At 48.0% G+C, this 18,424-nt stretch overlaps 7 protein-coding genes across 7 annotated transcripts; 4 read left to right on the top strand and 3 right to left on the bottom strand.

Annotated features, from left to right (window-relative positions):
- Positions 1 to 306: 306 nt before the first annotated feature.
- Positions 307 to 1,372, top strand: PCA2 (putative proteasome subunit alpha type-2; the record flags this gene model as incomplete). The annotated part of the gene is made up of 5 exons (XM_044812909.1): positions 307 to 350; positions 398 to 417; positions 466 to 516; positions 574 to 1,203; positions 1,254 to 1,372. The coding sequence occupies 5 exons, from the start codon at positions 307 to 309 to the stop codon at positions 1,370 to 1,372; spliced, it is 864 nt and encodes a 287-aa protein (XP_044670329.1).
- A 2,536-nt stretch (positions 1,373 to 3,908) lies between these two features.
- On the bottom strand, positions 3,909 to 4,837 carry KY384_004404 (uncharacterized protein; the record flags this gene model as incomplete). Its single annotated transcript, XM_044812910.1, has 4 exons — positions 3,909 to 4,148; positions 4,332 to 4,516; positions 4,567 to 4,749; positions 4,816 to 4,837. 4 exons carry the CDS (start codon positions 4,835 to 4,837, stop codon positions 3,909 to 3,911), a joined length of 630 nt encoding a protein of 209 aa, XP_044670330.1.
- Positions 4,838 to 5,196: 359 nt separating this feature from the next.
- Positions 5,197 to 6,433, top strand: KY384_004405 (uncharacterized protein; the record flags this gene model as incomplete). Its single annotated transcript, XM_044812911.1, has 3 exons — positions 5,197 to 5,218; positions 5,324 to 5,608; positions 5,661 to 6,433. 3 exons carry the CDS (start codon positions 5,197 to 5,199, stop codon positions 6,431 to 6,433), a joined length of 1,080 nt encoding a protein of 359 aa, XP_044670331.1.
- A 64-nt stretch (positions 6,434 to 6,497) lies between these two features.
- KY384_004406 (uncharacterized protein) lies at positions 6,498 to 10,247 on the top strand (the record flags this gene model as incomplete). The annotated part of the gene is made up of 8 exons (XM_044812912.1): positions 6,498 to 6,673; positions 7,168 to 7,392; positions 7,562 to 7,602; positions 7,652 to 7,791; positions 7,844 to 9,607; positions 9,661 to 9,739; positions 9,793 to 9,968; positions 10,032 to 10,247. The coding sequence occupies 8 exons, from the start codon at positions 6,498 to 6,500 to the stop codon at positions 10,245 to 10,247; spliced, it is 2,817 nt and encodes a 938-aa protein (XP_044670332.1).
- Positions 10,248 to 10,447: 200 nt separating this feature from the next.
- KY384_004407 (uncharacterized protein) lies at positions 10,448 to 13,618 on the bottom strand (the record flags this gene model as incomplete). Its single annotated transcript, XM_044812913.1, has 3 exons — positions 10,448 to 11,939; positions 11,997 to 13,052; positions 13,155 to 13,618. 3 exons carry the CDS (start codon positions 13,616 to 13,618, stop codon positions 10,448 to 10,450), a joined length of 3,012 nt encoding a protein of 1,003 aa, XP_044670333.1.
- Positions 13,619 to 13,964: 346 nt separating this feature from the next.
- KY384_004408 (uncharacterized protein) lies at positions 13,965 to 15,595 on the bottom strand (the record flags this gene model as incomplete). Its single annotated transcript, XM_044812914.1, has 3 exons — positions 13,965 to 14,231; positions 14,282 to 14,680; positions 15,167 to 15,595. The coding sequence occupies 3 exons, from the start codon at positions 15,593 to 15,595 to the stop codon at positions 13,965 to 13,967; spliced, it is 1,095 nt and encodes a 364-aa protein (XP_044670334.1).
- Positions 15,596 to 16,288: 693 nt separating this feature from the next.
- Positions 16,289 to 17,037, top strand: KY384_004409 (uncharacterized protein; the record flags this gene model as incomplete). The annotated part of the gene is made up of 2 exons (XM_044812915.1): positions 16,289 to 16,328; positions 16,412 to 17,037. 2 exons carry the CDS (start codon positions 16,289 to 16,291, stop codon positions 17,035 to 17,037), a joined length of 666 nt encoding a protein of 221 aa, XP_044670335.1.
- Positions 17,038 to 18,424: the final 1,387 nt, after the last annotated feature.

Raw genomic sequence — 18,424 nt, forward strand, 5'->3', positions numbered from 1 at the left:
TTGGGGCCGAGCCTGACCCCTTTACGTTACGATCACGTAGAATACGTACTGCACATGGTCGTTGGACGATGCAATTTATATACTATTTCAATAAATATGCGGTCAAGTTCCACAAGACCATTGAAAGGCACGGGCAGGGTACGAAGTAGTAGACAAATCGCAGTTTTAGGCAGGGCAATAAATTGATTAAATCACAAACGGGGAAACGTTGCGCCGATGACACAGCTCCCGAGGGCTTTGCGCGTCAAGCTCTGCCTTCTTATATTAGAGACATACATCTGCATTACTTTTTTCTACTCACTAGCCATGGCCGACAGATACTCATTCTCTCTCACAACTTTCAATCCGAGGTGAGTCCGGATCCCAAAAGCTTGATCATGGAGCTAAGAAAATACAGCGGAAAGCTCGTCCAAATAGGTTCGTACGTTAGCAAATGCTCATTCCGCCACTGACACCTAGCCCCAGAATATGCACTTGCTGCCGTCAATCAAGGTGTCACCTCATTAGGAATCAAAGGTTCGTTGGAGGCTTTGGTTGGCCACAGATTGAGCTACAGCTAATTCCCTTACGTAGCAACGAATGGCGTCGTCCTCGCAACCGAAAAGAAGTCTTCTTCTCCCCTTATAGATCCCCCTTCGCTCTCCAAAGTTTCTCTCATTTCTCCAAACATCGGCATGGTCTATTCAGGCATGGGTCCAGATTACCGTGTACTAGTTGACCGGGCGCGAAAAGCGTCACATACGAATTACAAGCGTGTGTACAACGAATATCCTCCCACCAGGATTCTCGTACAAGACGTTGCAAGGGTCATGCAAGAAGCAACGCAAAGTGGTGGTGTGCGACCTTATGGTGTTTCTTTGCTCATAGCTGGCTGGGACGATGGCGTCTTACCGGAAGATGAGGAAGCAGAAAAAGGGCAAACTGAGGCAGAGAAGATGGTGATCGAGGAGGAGGGTAAAGGTGGTAACGGGAGAAAAACCGGAGGAATATTGAAAGGAGGCCCAAGTCTATACCAGGTAGACCCGTCAGGAAGCTACTTTCCATGGAAAGCGACAGCCATTGGGAAGAGTGCGACATCGGCGAAGACATTTTTGGAAAAAAGGTATAAAGATGATTTGGAGCTGGAGGATGCGGTACATATCGCACTTCTGACGTTAAAGGAAACAATAGAAGGTGAGATGAATGGAGAGACTGTTGAGATAGGTGAGACTCCTTCGAGATTGCGTTTCTGGATGTGCTGATGACATTCCCAGGCATTGTCGGTGAACCGGCAAATGACCTACTCGGCTTCGAAGGTGTGGAAGGGGCTGTTGGGCCAAGATTTCGAAAGTTGAGCAAAGAAGAGATTGAGGATTACTTGACAAATCTTTGATAGAACCAAGACACTCAATGCTTTTGAAACCGACCACACCAATTTTGGCCTCGCTATTTATATACAAGGCTAACGTCGATAAAGTCCTGCGCTTTGCATTCTCAGCAAACAATGTCATTTTTCCATTATATAGTGCAGCAACTTCCCTAAGACACCGCGTACAAGCTCTGGTTGTTCCTCCGCTGCAGTGAAAAGTACTGCCGTGCTCAAAGAAAATGCTAGCTTTTCTTTCCAAAAATGGTTCCCTTCGTACGTCCTTGGCAGGTGAGTGGCCAATGCCCTCGGTACAACGAACATTGCTAACTCCTGTCTTCGTCTTCGGTCTTCCACCAACGCAGAGCAGCCGCAAAGAGAGCAAGCAGCCATCACACATAGCCCTGAATCCCATTCTTGCGGACTCACTGACTTTTCACTGAATATTCTTGGCCCAACAAGGGTCCGGGAGAGGCATATCCCATAGTACATTAGTGCCACGAATGCTCCAAGGAAAGAGGACGATCTTGTAGCCTCCATGCAAGCCCGAGTCACTACATCGACGGATATTCTCTTCTTTGCAATACCCTTCACTAGGAGCTGCAGTGGCAAGTTGGTGGCTAAGGCGAAGCGAAATGCTTGGCCAAACCGCACAATAGCATGCCAATTGCAGCTGGGCCCACTTCCCATATGGATCATCTCACAGGGAAGCGGTACCACCTTTTCAGGATCACCCCAATGCAAAGGCCATCCGTATTCCTTGCACATGCTTTGCAAAAGACGACCATCTTCCCCTTTGTCTGCACCATAAACGAACCGGCCACTGCGAGCTCTACGCAAGGCCCCCATTAATCGAGGATCCACTTGAGCTGCTGAGCTAATCCACTTGTTGTACTCTTTGGGTAGGCGATTTGAGTGGTAAAACCACGACCACATGATCGTGCCTGAGCTGAGAGCGAAGAGAACAGTGTCAAAATGACGACACAAGATCAGCCAGAATCTTGGAGACAACGATTGTGGCCGCGTCCATCTACCCCCGACGTTGCACGCAAGAACGTCTGCGGCGCGAACGGTTGCGAAAAGCGTCAGGTCAAGGCTCTTGCCACACAGTTTTCGAGTACAATCATTGGCTGGATGTGAGACTCCCTGCGAGGTCTCTACCAGTGTTGCACCGGCCGTCTGACTGCGTGTAAATGGAGCGTCGCGTTCATGGGCGGGCCCAATATTTAACAACTTGAGACTGTACCATGCCGAGATGAAGGCTGACAAGAATAATAAAAGCCGGGCTGACTTATTCCTGCCGAATTGAGAACCATCCTTGAAGAAGGCAGATGTAGCAGCAAAGTCAAGGACTGCCTTTAAAGATAATTTGAGAAATGTATAGCTTAGGAAAAGCGCACCACAGAACGCTGGGAACTCATTAAATTTGGCAGACTCAGCGAAGATTGACCTAATCTATGCAGAGTCAAGAAATAATAGTCTCAATGATCGAAACTCTCGCTGAAGGACACAAGAGCAAGAGTGGGATTTGCTTACTATCAATGCGAGGCTTCCGTTTCCTTTGCCCCTTCTGTATCTTGCAATGAGAGCAGCGAGCAGGCTTGGGCCCGTTGTGGAGGCAAAGGCAAGCCCGTAGGCTTTAAGGGAGCTGCAGAATCAACGGCCTTAAAAGATATTCCTCGAAAGACTAATCATATCGGCGTCGCGGTTTGCGATACTTACGGTGATAGTATTTTCCACTTGTTCCTATTCAAATTATTGTGTTGATTGGTTCTTTGGGTTGGGATACCCATTAGACAACAGTCAAAATGCGGTCGTTTCCATATGTTCTCTATTTTCCATTGCTACTCTCACGCGCCCTATAAGCCAGAGCACGTGTAAAACATGCAAGGTCAAAGACACAGGCATAAAAGAGACGATTCCAGGTATTCCAGTGCCTCCTCGAACGTGACGTCTACTTTATACCCCTTTAAATCCCCGGACGCGCTTTCTTGGCTTTCCGACTCTGCCTCGGCTCATGACTAGCGCCGATGACTAACCCACGCGAAATGAAAAAAGGGGCTACTTCGATTTGGTGTCGTTCTATCTTCGGCGTTGCGTATGGAATCTGAGACTGAAATATTCAGCTGAAGAAGTATCCCTTACAACGAAGGCTTAGAATCATGATGCTCGAAGCTAAGACCTATACTAATCTTTTACGATACCGAATGTTGAGTTCTTCGTAGGACATCGTGTTGGTCTCGATAGTTGACAGCGGCAAACCCCAAACGTTTTATCATCAGAGGTTTACGGGGAATCGGAGGCCTCCTCATTGGCGTTGGGTAGTGCAGTAGCTGTAGTGCCCAGAGTATGAATATCCTTTGGACCTCCTATTGAGACCTAAATCCCGCTGTGTTCTGATGAGATCTTGTACGCCGATTATTTCGTCTCTGACAGCAGGAGCGAGTGCCTCAATCGTGGTGTCAAATGCTGGAGCTGGGATGAGCGATCGATCAAAGATTTGTGATATCCAATGCCTAAGAAGGTTTTAGTGTATCGTATCCTTGTCCAATATGAGAGTCATTCAATTCAAGCGTCCTTGTACAAGTTTAATGCTAGTAGGCATATCATCGATTCTGGCTCCATCGTCCGGCGGGGACAGATATCTAGACTCTCCTAAAGCTGCTTCTTGCTGGTGGATAGATGACTCCAGCATCTCGCATTCGCCCAACTCCGTCTCAAGTGTCTCCTTCTGTTGTTCTAGATCATGCTGTAGCCGAGAGATACTTTCAGTACCTTCGCCAATACGTTGCTGCATCTCACGCTGCAATTGTCAGCAAGGCACATATTAATGCTGCTTTGCAGAACTTGCATTGTTCTTTGCCAGAGCCTCGTAGTCAAAATCTTCTCCACTTGACTTTGGAGGGAATGGTGTCTTCGGAAGCCGTTTGAACAGTCTAAAGATTTAGAGCGTGTGAGCGAATGAAGGTGGGCGAGCTCACGAGACTCTGATGGACTGCAACAGCTCTTGTGCTTCGGCTTTATTCTGTTCTGTTGGAAATTTTGCAAGCACCGGAATTTGAATACTTTGGATGAGTTGTTCGATCGACTGCTGAGCAGCAGGATCTAATGGCGCCCATTTCTTTTCAACGGTCTTTTGAGATACGTGCTGCACGCGGGGAAGGAGGTTCTCTCCAGGCAAGATGTCAGAATCATTTAGTTTCACATCAAGATCGACATACTTGGCTCGGGTATCGGGTCGCGGCGGTATGGTTTAATTGCTTGCAAGGAGAGCAAGTTCCTTGAGCCAGGGTCTTCTATTCCATCATCTGGCTCAATGTCGCGCTCGTCGCGGTCAGGGCTCTGGCCATGAGGGGGAGCGGATTCTTCATAACGTTTCCGCGGAATTTTCTTCTTCCGAATCCCTGTAATACTCTTACGTTTCACCTGCAACTTGTTAGGGATACAAAGAGACCAGGTAGATTACCTACCATCACGTAATTGTTCGAACATAATGGTAGTGAGACCAAAAACAAACTACAGAGGTCGTCGCGTGGACGGGCACGCGGCAGAGCGGGCTTGTGCGGGGAGAACATTGCGCAGTGGGGCGGAAACGCTGGCAGCTGAACACACCATCTGTTTTGCAAAGAATACACTTATTCTCCCCTCACAAGATTCTACGTTTGGCATGGAAGATCTGTTGCGATTGCAATGGCGAGCAAAGAAGAGACGAGCCCAAGCAAACAATCAGGATTTCCTTCCCACGAAGAGTACTCGAGCCCTAAGAAACGCCGAAAGGTAAATCACGGTAGGTAAGGCCATCGGCTGTCTGCATCTTGACGAGTGATATACTGATCTCTTCTGCATTCAGCATGCATATACTGCAGGCGATCGGTGAGTTGCCCGTCACCAGGCAACGTGTTGAGGCTGACACCTTCCAAAAGCATATGACATGCGATTTAGAGAGGCCCTGCAATAGATGCATAAAACGTAGCATAGGCCATTTATGCCACGATGAGCCGAGAGAGACGAGCAAGTTGAAGAGCGAGCAAGAGGGTATTTTATTTGGCAATGGGGCTGCAGGCGATACCAATACCTTCGCTCAAAATCTGATGGGCCCACCTCTTGATGGGTCAGGCCCGGAGCAGCAGCTATTGGGTAATATGAGCTCGGATCTGAATATGGGGCTTCCGTCGGGCTCTGTTGGACAGAGTATGCCACCATTGCCTCAGACAACAGAGCCACTAAGCGAGCCCCCGAGTTTTGATGACCAAGCCCACTCTTGTGAGAGCTTACCTCGCCTCCATGTGTACAGAGACACTAACGTCTTGAGTAGTCATGAACTATGGAAACTGGGGATTGAGAAATCAAGGCGACGTGAATACTCTATACCCGCACTACATGTTCAACGCCCCAGACATTGGAAGCGAATACAGCGCGCTCAACAATTTTCTAAATACGAGTCTTTTGGATGAGGGGTCATTGTTTCCAGTAGATGAAGTGCAGTATGCTTCTGAACAGCCCTTGGGCAATCAACTTCAGACTTCTGACAATGGTAACAATGAGGGTCCTGCCGAAGTAAGACAGGTCTCGCAAGCTGAAGACTCTGCTCAGCCTTACCCAGCACTTCGTGGATCAATATCTCGCCCGAAGAGTACGAAACCACCCGATAAAGAAGATGAGAAATTCTATATGAATATCGCTGATCCATCCGGTAACGAAAAGCCCGAGGAACGAATGAAAAGGCTTCTTGAAGCGAAGATAGCCGCGGGCCTCTTGAGACCTTTCAATTACATCCAGGGTTACGCGCGCCTTAATGCTTACCTTGAGAACCACATGCAACCAGCTTTGAGGCAAAGAATGATGCGGCAGATCGATAAGTTCCGGCCCAAGTTTCGCGACAAGATGAAATTTTTGACGGACAGAGAGCTCACTATGGTTGAGATGTGGTTCGAGAGGACTTTGATGGAGTACGATCGAGTCTTCGCTAGCATGGCAATCCCAGCATGCTGTTGGCGAAGGACTGGCGAGATCTTCCGAGGCAATAAGGAAATGGCTGAGCTTATCCACGTACCAGTTGATAAGCTGAGAGATGTGCGTACCTCATGAATCATTTGGTGGCCCTCCTTCTGACGAGTATTCCTTCTAGGGCCAGCTGGCGCTCCATGAGATCATGGCTGAGATGGACCTTGTGAATTACTGGAACAACTTCCTGAAGATAGCCTTCGATAATTCTCAAAAGGCTATGTTGACGACATGCACGCTTCAAAGTCAGAATCCAGAGGCTAATAAAGTGGACATCAAATGTTGCTTCTCCTTCACGGTACGGCGGGATGCCCAGCATAACATGTAAGCTTCATCACCTCATAGGTCAAATTTCGTCCGCTGACCGTAGCAGACCATCTTTAATTGTGGGCAATTTTTTACCCCAGATTGCACGGAAGTCATAAATGTATAATTAGTGGCGTGGTTGGTAGTGCTGCCTTGCATAGCGTGGGGTGATATTTCAAGCAAATAAGACTACCTGAAGCACATCTTAGGTGTCGCGTATTGGGTCTTTTGCATTGTTAATTCAACCTTTTCAGCATCAGAACAACACGGTGCCGCTGCTGTAAGTTATCGTTCCCTTTCAAGGCATGCTGTGAACCTAGAACGGTCCCTTCGCCAAGAGCATCTGCTTCCGGCAACGGTCCATATATATGCCAATCTAAGAAGGTATTGATGAGGTGCAATAAATGCAAGACTCATGGCACGTCTCGGCCCTTTAAATGATCGCGGTGAAAGGTTACGCTCTGTTATTGGTCGCGCTTCTGCATCATTGATATTCGATGCGGGACTGACAGCAAAGCAGGCTTTGCAAAGCGCCTGATAGAATCTCTGGAAAACAACACAAATGCGTTAACAACTCCTGAGCTGCACAGCGCCGTCGATGACCTCACTTCGCTTGAGATTGTATCTTCTGTCAATTCTAAATGCGAGCTTGACAAGCTTGGTACAGCACTATGGAATCTCACAACCAAACAGAGGGACTACTCAGATGAGAAGAAAGACCTCCTTTGCCTCCGCAAGTTTGCGTCTACATCTCCCATTAGGATATCATTACTAATGACCACGTAGAGCGTCTGTTTGCTTGTTTGTTGATTGAGTATGCGCAACGCGCCTTGCCTCGATCTAGCTTGAGTGCGCTCATAGCCCGTCGTTCGAGATGCCCAACTGAATGATGTTAGACGATTTCAGAGTCTTGAAATGCACCATAAAGGCTGCCAAATACAGTTTGGGTATGTACACCTCATAAGTCATAATAATCGTACCTGATGATACTGCTAGATCGAGACCAATTGAGCCTTGCAGAGGTAGCTGTGGAGAAGGCATCCATATATGAGGAGAGGCTGAGAGACCGCCAACACGAAGCAGGCCAGGTGCAACAACACTTGCTCCGCGATTATCTACTTCTCAGGATCGCATTGGTCAGAATACGTTGTCATCTGCTAGCTTTGTCGACTGTTGACTAGAAGGTAGGCATGGCGACAAGGCCGTCTCGACATGGCAAAGCTCATGTATTCCAAAGTCAAATCAACTTCGACGCCTTTAAATCAAGCTTTTGCTGAGCAACTTGCCGATCTCTTGTTCGAGGTTGCAAAGGATCAATCGAACAAGAGTGATCATGCTGCCGCTGTTGATTGGTTCGAAGATGCCTTGGACGAACTGTCAAGCCATGAGGTAAACCAATTAAGTAGCGACGGCATTGAGCTGAAGATGTGTACGATGCATTACCTGGTCAAGGCTCACATAAATGTCGGAAGCGCAGACCATCGTAACAAGGCTTGGAACGTTGTCCAGGAACTTGAGCTTGAGTATGGACAAAAGCTTACAATTTCCTTATTGAAACTAGATCTTTACGCTTCGGAGCCAAACCCACAGCCTACTGAGTATGCGAGCACACTGGAAAAGATCGTACGGACCGTTCATCTTACTGAAATCAACATCAAGACAGTCTTGCATCACTTGTATCGCCTCAGATCGTGGTCTTCCTCACAAGCACTGAATGTTCTCCTCATCCTCATCAAACAGAGGCTTTTGGACAGCGAGGAAGTGGCGTGGCTCGAGAAAGGACTAGTGACCATGGTATGGATTGCCACAAGCTCGTCTGAGTCTCCAAACATCCTTGATGTCCTGAAGTGTCTATTCGATGAAGTCGTAGGCTCCCCATTGAAGATGATCGGCTCTGTAGCAACGCATACAGCTCAGATGCTCATGTGGAAATCGATAGAATCATACTATCAGCAGCAACAATACGAAGTCTCGAAGTCCTGGTGCCACTTATCACTCCACAATCTATTCAAAAATGCAGGAGCGAGGAATGTTGGAAAATTGCAGAGAAAGCTAATTCTTTGCGCTCTTGATCAAGGCAGCATCTCCGAAGCAAGGGATATACATGCAGACATGTCAACAGCAGACCAAGATGAGCCCGCAAGCCGATTCTTGATGTACAAAATCGCGCTCAGACGTCAGGATGGAGAATCAGCGTCCCAATGTCTGGAATCTATCTGCAAGAAGAGTAACAAAGATCCTACGATTCTATACGCCTGCGTGTTGGAAGCGCAACGATCTGGAGATCAAATCCAAAGCATTGCTGCATTACAGAGAGTTCTTGAGGATCATAATATGGATGCGCTCGACGGTGTTCACTTGCCGGCGCTGCTTCGATGTACCGCTAGACAGCTATTTTCTCAGCTTGAGAAAAGCTCTTACCCATCAGGCGAGCAAATTGTTGAAGACATCTGTAAGCTTTTCGAAGGCGCTGTAGCCCAAGCAAGAAAATCTAGAAAGGACCCTCATACATCATCATTTACGATACATGAGCTTGACTGGTTTTCTCGAAACAGTTACAACCTCTCTTTGAAGCATTGCTCTACATGGTCTTATCAGTATACGCAAAGGACAGTCACCTCATGTCTCAAATTTATTGAGATGTATCCCACAGATCAAGACCTCACAGCTGCTGACGACTTGAATTTGAGAAGGCTTTTCTGCTATTTCTTGAGCGGGTCACTATTGACTGCCATGGCACGACAGGAAGATCTGCGTGAGACACAATTGCAGCAATATCTGGATTTGAGAAAGGCAGTCGATTCGTTTCGGGTAGCTTTACCAGACCAATTGAACAGACTAGGCAAAGGCCCCTCAGCGGACCTTCAACGAAAATTTCTCAGTCTCTTAGCTTATGACTTTGAAGCAGCCGCTCGGCTGAAAGCGTGGAATGACCTCCAGTCGATCATCAAGGTATCCAAAACCCACTTCGACAGCTGCCTATTCTAATTGACACTGATCTGTAGGAATGTGAAACCCACGGCAACGCCTACGTTTTCTCTGTCCTAGCGGACATTGTTCTCGCCTCCGAAGCTCCAGCCCACAGTAAGTATCCACCCGTGCCCTTGAGTAAGCGAGCCGAAATTTGATGCTTCTAGTAAAAATCACAACTCTCCAACAAATCATCAACGGCACTTGGGCCAAAGGTGGCAATGACATCTCCAAGCTCTCTCGCTGGATCAGATGTCTCTTCTCTCTTGCCCAAACAAGCCGAACGGAAATCGCAGAGCAACTGCTTGAGCAGGCAATCGGCGTAGTCCAGAGCTCCAAGGGCGTATGTACAGGAAATCCTGCATGGATGCCATCATTTTGGATGTCATGCTAATTCACAATCCAGGGGCCAGATAGCAATGCCTATCCCGCGGAGGAGCTCGAATGGTTAGCAACGATGACTTTCAACCACGCCATTGACTTCCATTCTTCTGGGCAGGAGGTTGATTGCCGACGTTGGGCGGAGCAAGCTTTGAGGTTGGCTGATCTTGCGGCGGATAATGGTGCTCTGCATCACCTTTTACAGGAGAAATATCAGAACTTGTCATGGCAGAAGGCTTGATCATTCCGAATCAATTTCCTCTTGCAGGAATGCTTTCAGAACTCTATTTCGGCAACAAAATTATTGCTAAATGTACAATCACGTTTTCAAAAATGACTTCGTACCTTCATCCCAAGAACACAGAACACCGGACACCTTAATGCTTCGCTGAGGGGGTATAATGAATTAGAAGAACTGCTCCCTACAAGCAATGTAGGTAGCTATTCGCTTGCGCCGGATTGCGCCTGTTCGACACTTTTCCTCTTCGTTCCAGAGGTACTGTCAATACTGCGATTCTCTTTCATGTCTATCTTTACCGCGAGTCGCTCGTCAATCATTTTTGCGATGTACGCATCGAAAGACTGGCCAGCCGGCAGCAGCTCCGACGGTAGCACCTCGTCTGACTTCCCACAGTCGAGATCGTTTACCGCTTGTAATGCATGATACATTTCACCTTGCAGTTCTCTGATCGTTTCCGGTTTTATTTTGCCTGGGATCGATGAGCTACAACGCTTTCCGAAATTCCGCAACGATTCGCATAGCTGCTCAGCAGATGAGTTCAAGTCGTTGAGGTTCGCTGCGCTTTTGCTACGGCGTCGCGGATCAAGAGATGGTCGTGACCTAGGCTTTTGGGTTTTGACTGTGTTCTTGGGACTTGTTGACGTGGAAGAATGATCTTGGGAAGACCTGCGACTAGGTTTCGATGCATTACGACCGAGGTTCGCTGCACTATTACCCATGGCATTGGTGCGAGCTGCCAGACTAGACCGTGACGAGTTTTTGGTTAGCCGCGACGGCGAGTGACTTCGCATTGGACTTATCGTATCCCCCGAGCTCTCGAAAGAACGCTGAAACTCGGCGATCTCAGACTTTGTCAACGTCTTTCTCATCGGCGGAGCAGAGCTAGGGGTTTGTTTCAGAGGCGACTCGGCGCGGATAGGACTCTCACTGGGCGTACTATAACGCTGTGAAGCTGATGTCGCGGTTACGCGATAGATGATTACGGTGCCGTCCATGCCACAGCTGATCAAATAATTCGATTGATCATCACCAGCCTGCTTCTGAAGTACTCTAGCACAAGACACTGCTGCCTGTCCGTGCTCACGAGCCAGGAGTGCGCCACTATCGTAATCATGCAATCGAATTGACTTGTCCGTAGAAGAAACTGCTAAGACTGCCAACAGCGCACCGTCTATTGAATCAACATTGACGGTTTGTAACGATGAGGTCATGACACTGTCGTTGTTGTAGGGATCAGATGGCTTAAATGTCTGTAGTAGACGACCGGAGGATAGGTTGAAGCGCTGGATTTGTCGATCCATCGTCGAGACCAACAAAGACTGCGAATCAAATGGCGCGATTGTCAACGAGACCGGACTTGCCCTTAAGGTTATAGTCCTAACTGGCAGAAAGGCGAGAGACCCTTTGTCTGAGTATGCTGCTCTTCGCAACAAGATAGATCGGTCAGAGGATGAAGAGATCAACGTCGAACCATTCTCCACGAACTGTACGGCCGTAACGGAAGCTGCATGATCGTCAATAGTCTGAATGAGATTAAGAGTCTCCTCACTCCATTCAAAAAGCTGGAGTGTTCGATCTCGGCCGCATGTACATATCAAAACTCTACTGTCCGTTCCGGTTGTTGCAACCTCATTAATGTCGCCATTGTGCGCTTGTTCCCTTGCTATTTCTGCACCAGAACGGTCGATCACTCTACGATACGATTCAGTCTCTCCCTCTCATAAGATCATCACGTGCAAACAATCTCACCTGAGCAGACCATACTTGTCGCCCACAAACATCACATCCTCCGTCTCAGCTGCGGTCAACGCCTTGAGCTCGTTGGGCTCGCATTCGAATGATCCATCTGATTGGTCGATAGGGATGTCAATCCCGCCGGTGCAAGTGCCATCAAGGTTCCAAAAGAGGATTGTACCTCGAGCAGCGAAGGTCAGAAAATCTGTTTGTCCCCTGCGCTGCCATTGGAACAGAGAGCAAACGCCAAGCACAGCACTGTCGTGAGCTGGGAGCCTTTTAGCTACGATCTTTGCAGCATCACCTTCAATTTGTCTCAACTCAACCACTTTGTTGTCGTCGACAATTATCAAATGGTCGCGAACCATGCCAAGAGCGATGATACCGGGCGCCGAGGGTTCACTGCCAAGTGACTGTTCCACTATCTGGTGTTCCTTACTCTCAAGGAGGTCTAAGGGTAAACATTGTAGCTGACCCGCATTACCTCCCACCCAAATACTGTTGTTAGAGCCGTCGTACTGCAGCGACTTGATACTATATTCTACTTGTACTAATGTTTCAAGTTTCTGGTCAGTGCCTTTGAGAAGGCAGACGTCTCCCTGGCTTGTGCCCACAACCGCCCTCTTGCCAAGAATAGCACACGCAGCAGTGAATATAGCATCGATCAAGGAGCCAAGAAGGCAATTACGTCCAGTCAGAATTTTCGGTCCAGGGCTACCAATCGTCATCTGAGGAGCTTCGCTTACCAGACGGCTCTTGGTAGGTGACGATGGCTTTTCAATTGCCCAGACTTTTACGTGCCGTGTACCAAAGCTTACTATAGAGTCTTCCATCCATATGATAGAATGGACATTACTGCATTTATTGCTCGAGTGGAGCTTTGCGGCGCCCGTCTTCGAATTCAGCGAATAGAGCAACAGGAAGGCGTCGTAAGAATTTCCGAGTGTACAAAGCCATTTGCAGTCACCAGATAGGGCCACTGACTGGACACCAAAGCTATGGTCCGTCAGAATAGACAATGGGACATCACCAGGCGATTCAGCAGACGTAGAAAACAGGAGCACCCGCGGGCTGTATCCTGTCTGAGCCGATTAGACCTCCGCAAATTGAGAAGGGATAATGCTTACCTCTCCGACAGCTAAAACATCATTTTTGCTGCTAAAGGAGACGCACGTAGCCTCGCGAACGCGATTTTGAACCTTTGTATTGCCTTGCACGTCTGGCAAGCTGCCCGAATGTGGGCTAATTCCATTAATTTGAGCTGCATCTTTCAGTTGTGTAGGGTATCTACTTCTTATAGGGGTTGTCGGAGGCGTTGCGGGATTGTAAAATGACGATGTCGCATTGATCGGCAAGGTGTTCGGTTTAGCACGGAAGACTCGTTGGACGATTGCTAGGTCCTTCTGGACATAAGAGACTATGGCTGCGGGTCCTGCGCAGTAGACAAAAACGTTTTGAAAAAGGCTCGAATCAAAAGCGTTTGGTGAAGATGTGGTAGTTCCGATGACAGTCTTCAGATTTAGCTGTAGGCGATCCTCATCCTGTGCGTGACGTGTGCTATTACCCATTGGATATAGCTTGGCTCGCGGAGTAAGCCTGAACCCTCCGCCTGAGGGGCCATGACCAATCGAGCTCATCCTCAGGGGATAACGATGTCCATAATGACTGCATTGATGTAATATACAAGATCATCCGAAGGGAGTCAATAAATTGTCAGCGATCTTACTGAAATCAAGCTTACGTCAACCTCAGACTGCTCATTATACAATTTGAGCTTGGACTCGATGAACCCAATCAATTGTTTACTTTTCAAGAATCGCGTTTGGCGCGCGTCAATACCAATTGTTACCCGTCAGAATTGGAATTAAATTCCCATGCTCCGTCTACTAGTCAGTGTAAGGGCGCGTTCAATTGGGCTCAATATTCAATGAGGCAGCTTTGAAAGCGACGACATTCATACGCGCCTCATGTTCTCTTAGCACTTCATGTCACAAACCAACCACTATTCCAGAATTTGAATACTCTTCCATTCAAAGCAAACATCCAAAGCCCCACTAAGCCAATCGCTGCGAAGGACAGAGCGAAGAGGTTCCTTCTTTCTCTCCTTGCAAAAATTTCACTCCGTGTTGGTGCTCCTTCTAGAACTGTTGTTTTATCAAGATCTGGCAAATGTTTGAACTCGAATAGCGCTTCTTGTCCGAGGCCAATCTTACTTTCAACAACTAGTCGCCAAAAAACGTGTCGAAGCGTCTTCAGTGGAGTCAGCGTCATGATGGGGTGCTTTGACCTCGAGAACTTACGTCGATCTTTCTCTTGTCAAGATAAGCAAATGATCGATTAAGATATACTAGAGTCATGAGAATCAAGCATTGTCCAATGACGAGTAACCGATAATAGAGACTTGGCCGCCCGATTCCCAGCTCATCCGAAAGCTCATTGCCATTCAACCATCTCGCATTAGCTTCAATAAACGATCTTGAAGGAAACGCCGGAGGCTGATCCTGTAAACAGCTGATGACATTGCTGGCTAGTATGCGCGACGTCGGAGACGGTCTCATTTCCAAAGCAAGCATCATCTCCATCATGCGCTTCGCCTTTTCGGGTGTTTCAAAAGTCTCTGTTGGTGTACCGGTCAAGTATGCGATATATCTCCATAAGGCGATATAATCCTGTGTCTCACCTTGTCGCATCCAGATGCCCTGTCGAGGAAGACTAATAAAGACTAAAGTAGCAGAAAAGCTTGCGATTGTGCCGATAGAATCAAGATCATTCACCGGGATGCCGAACTTCTCAGTGTCATAGTAAGAGGGATGTCTCTCAGCTAGAGTCAGTATTCTTCTTCTGACAGCTGCGTGAAGCATCCGGACGCGGATAGCAGATGCAAAGCCGTCTCCTCCAGGTTTCAAAAAAGTGAGTGATCTCGTACATTGCAAAATGAACTGTGTGGTTTCACTACTTCTTTCAGCGCTTTTCCATTTACTGTAAGAGTCGGATGCGTACAATAAGCGATGTCTTGCTATTTTTGTCGAAAAGCCTCCTGCAGAGACGAGTGAGCAAATTTATCGCATTATCGCCTGGTTCAATGACTGGAAAATTACCTGTTCTAGACAAAGTTTCGACAACCCTTCCGGCCCCCTTATCAAAGTCATTCCAAAGCTCTATCTTGCGGGAGCAACCGAACCTACCATGCCCGCAAGGAGGGATTGATAAGCGAGGCCGATCAAGCAAGCACCCCCGTAACGATAGAAGCAATCTTGCCCTCTTGCGATCTGATCCCAATCCACCCAAGCAGGAACATCATTGATATTAGTCCAAAGGTCTTGCAGGATTGTATCGCTTGAAGCGTGGCGTTGCAACAATGCATATAAGTCCTGCCGTCCACATAGCGCCCCATCATCGATGAAACCTGTCGTGACTTTCTTTGCAAGCGGTTTAAGTGAATCAGTCTGTCCAAGTTCAACAAGTCGGAGATAGCACTTCTCTCCGAGCACATCATAAGTGAATTTCATTTTTTCCATTGCCTCCTCTGTTGGATGAAGCGATGAGTGTTCGAAGACATGGCCCCAAACATTTCGTTTGGAGAGGCGACTTTGGAAGAAACCTCCAAGTACCATGGTACCGTAACGATCAAGCAAGGTTGAAAATACCGCGATTCACACTTGGGAAGTAAAAAAGGTCAAGCAACGGGGCAAATGCACTCAATTGTGGCTACGCTCGAACGTGGGGGTCACCATCATGGCGAAGAAAATGGAAAGACAGGAGAGATATAACCAGCCCCTGGCGTGAAGAACCGAACTGCCCGCCAAATCCTGCAATTTGAAAATGTTATTTTTCCCATCCTCGAGCGAGTTAAAGTATACTGTCTGTCAGTCAAAGTCGGCCTGGACCTTTCGCAGCAAGATTTGGCGCCAGTCAAACTTAGAAATGGTGATGTAATTTGAGGATTCCGTACTTTGAAAGGGGCTTCGCCAATCACCTCATTATCCATCCACTCCTGCCACAGACTGTGAACTTGCCCATCCATGTCAAATTGACGGTTTGATCACGTGTCGCTGCACCAGATGCCCCACCCGTCCCTTTTGCGTAAATAACCAGCGAGAGCTGTCATGAGGTCTTGGCGATTTAGCCGAGCGAACCGCGGATTCATCGCCTATGAATCTCTTGGCAATTAGACGCTTTCGAATTTCGGACTCCTGATCAGATTTATCTTCTTGCCTGTAAATTTTACGCTTTCTAGGTATTAGAATAATCTATGCCATGCTCTTATCAATTCGGACGCTCGCTTTTCGCTTTCATTCGCAGCCTCAATGCAGCAGACCTATCTCTCCACTCTAGACTATCATCCCGGTTGCTAGTGGGCCGACGCCTGAGTCGTCCTAGCTTTTCTAATTTCGGAGCCCAAAAGAGAGCGTTCCATTATGATACGAAAGAATCAAGGAAAGTGCAGGGGGGAACGCTCCAATATAAGCCGGCCACAGAAAGCGGCTCACATGGGAAACGAGAGCGCACAAGCAGGAGTGGGAACGACAGATACCGCTCCCAACATGGTGTCATTCGGCGTGATCGACCTTTGGAGAGGCACAAGCCGTGGAAAGCACGAAATCCAGAGCCTAGCGTAACAGATCGGATACCGCGAGAGCAATGGCAGATTCAAAAGAAGGCACTTTCTCAAAGATTCCCTCAGGGATGGTCTCCACGCAAAAGATTATCGCCAGATGCGCTTGAAGGTATCAGAAGCTTACATACAAAGGATCCTATCTTGTACGACACTCCAGCTCTTGCCAATCAGTTCAAAGTGTCTCCTGAGGCGGTACGTCGGATCTTAAAAAGTAATTGGAGACCAAGCGACGAGGAAGATGATGATAGAAAAAAGCGTTGGGAGAATCGAGGTCAGAGGATATGGGATCAGATGTCAGACATAGGTGTCAAGCCTCCTAAAAAGTGGCGCAATGGACGCACCAAAGAGTTGCTGCCATTGAATGAGGTGCCTGGCGGACTGCCCCAGAACCCCCATACACAGGAAGCGTTCATACCCATGTCCGATAGAATTTTTTGAAAGACCTGGCAGTACCGACGTATCAGTCTCTCTGTCAACAAAGTATGGAGTATGCAATGCCCCCTATTCCACATTAGTGGCTTGTGCAGAAAATGAAATATCAGGGCCTTGGCAACACAGGCTGACAAAGGTCAGACAGGTCTCGCTATATTATTATCACTGCTTTAATTCAGCACCAATCTAACCTTTTTTCTCCACATATAGTTGCTTGCATCGCAAAATGACCATCCAAGAAGAGGAAGTCATCAGGATGATATCACCCCGCAAATTCCATCGGCTGTTCACACTTCCGGCAACTGCGAGTCACGGGCTATTGAAGGCTTCTTACTCAACAGCTGGTCCTGAAGATGGTGACCTGCCGACGATCTTGCTTGTTGGAGGGATGTTCTGCACCAGGTGGCACAACATTGTTTATGGGAATTTAGCGCAAAGGGAAGGCGTGAGAATAATCTCGATCGACAGGCCAGTTCTTCAGTCCAATCCAAAGCTCTCCAAATCTCATACACAAGTCACTATTGTCTTAGATCTTCACGTGAAACCCCACTTTCACCTGTTTCACCACCCCTTTTTGCACAACTAACATTACCACAGGCCCGAATTTGGGACATCCACCCCTGTTTCCCTAAAAGATCGTATCCCAGTCTTCTTGGAAACCGTTCCAGCCCTAATTTCCCACCTCCAGATACCCAGTATCTCCATCGTCTCCCACAGCTCAGGCACTCTCTTCGCCCTCAATCTCCTTCCGCCTGCCCTCACCTTCTCTCCCCAACGCATCCAAGCATAGCCTTTATCTCCTCTTGGGTCCACCAATCACACATCTCAGTCCTCTCCCTCGTCGCCGCCTCGCACCTGCCAAACCACCTGCTAAATTATTGGGACGACGTCACAAAATCCATACTCCGTCGAGTCAGCCCCACCCTCGGCACGAGCTCTGGCGCCTTATCTTCTTTTGCGAGCCTTTTTCAATCCGGAGAGAGTGAGAAAGGGAAGCGGGAACAAGAGGAGAGGAAATGTAAGGCAGCGTATGGGATGAGTGGCGATGTGAGGAAGGAGCTGGAGAAAGTGATGGCTAAGTATGTTTTTGAGGAGAACACGAAGGGTGCCAATGATGAGGCGAGGTTGTGCTTAAAGTCTACTGAGGGTTGTAGGTAGTTTGCTTGTGAGGATTATCCTGAGTATGTGAAATGGATGAGGGAGACGTGGGAGAAAAAGCTTGACCCGACTGACGGGGCGGGGGAGTTACGGGTTAGGATTGTGTTTCCAGAGGAAGATGCGATGATTGGAGAGAGGGGAATGGAGTATTTCAAGGAGTGTGGGCACAGAAGAAGTGTGGGAAGGGCATTGAGGTGGAATGCGTTGAAATCAAAGGGACTGATCATGATACTGT

This window comes from Bacidia gigantensis (assembly GCF_019456465.1).
Source record: "Bacidia gigantensis strain McMullin 20006 chromosome Unknown contig_231, whole genome shotgun sequence".
Lineage (NCBI taxonomy): Eukaryota > Fungi > Ascomycota > Lecanoromycetes > Lecanorales > Ramalinaceae > Bacidia > Bacidia gigantensis.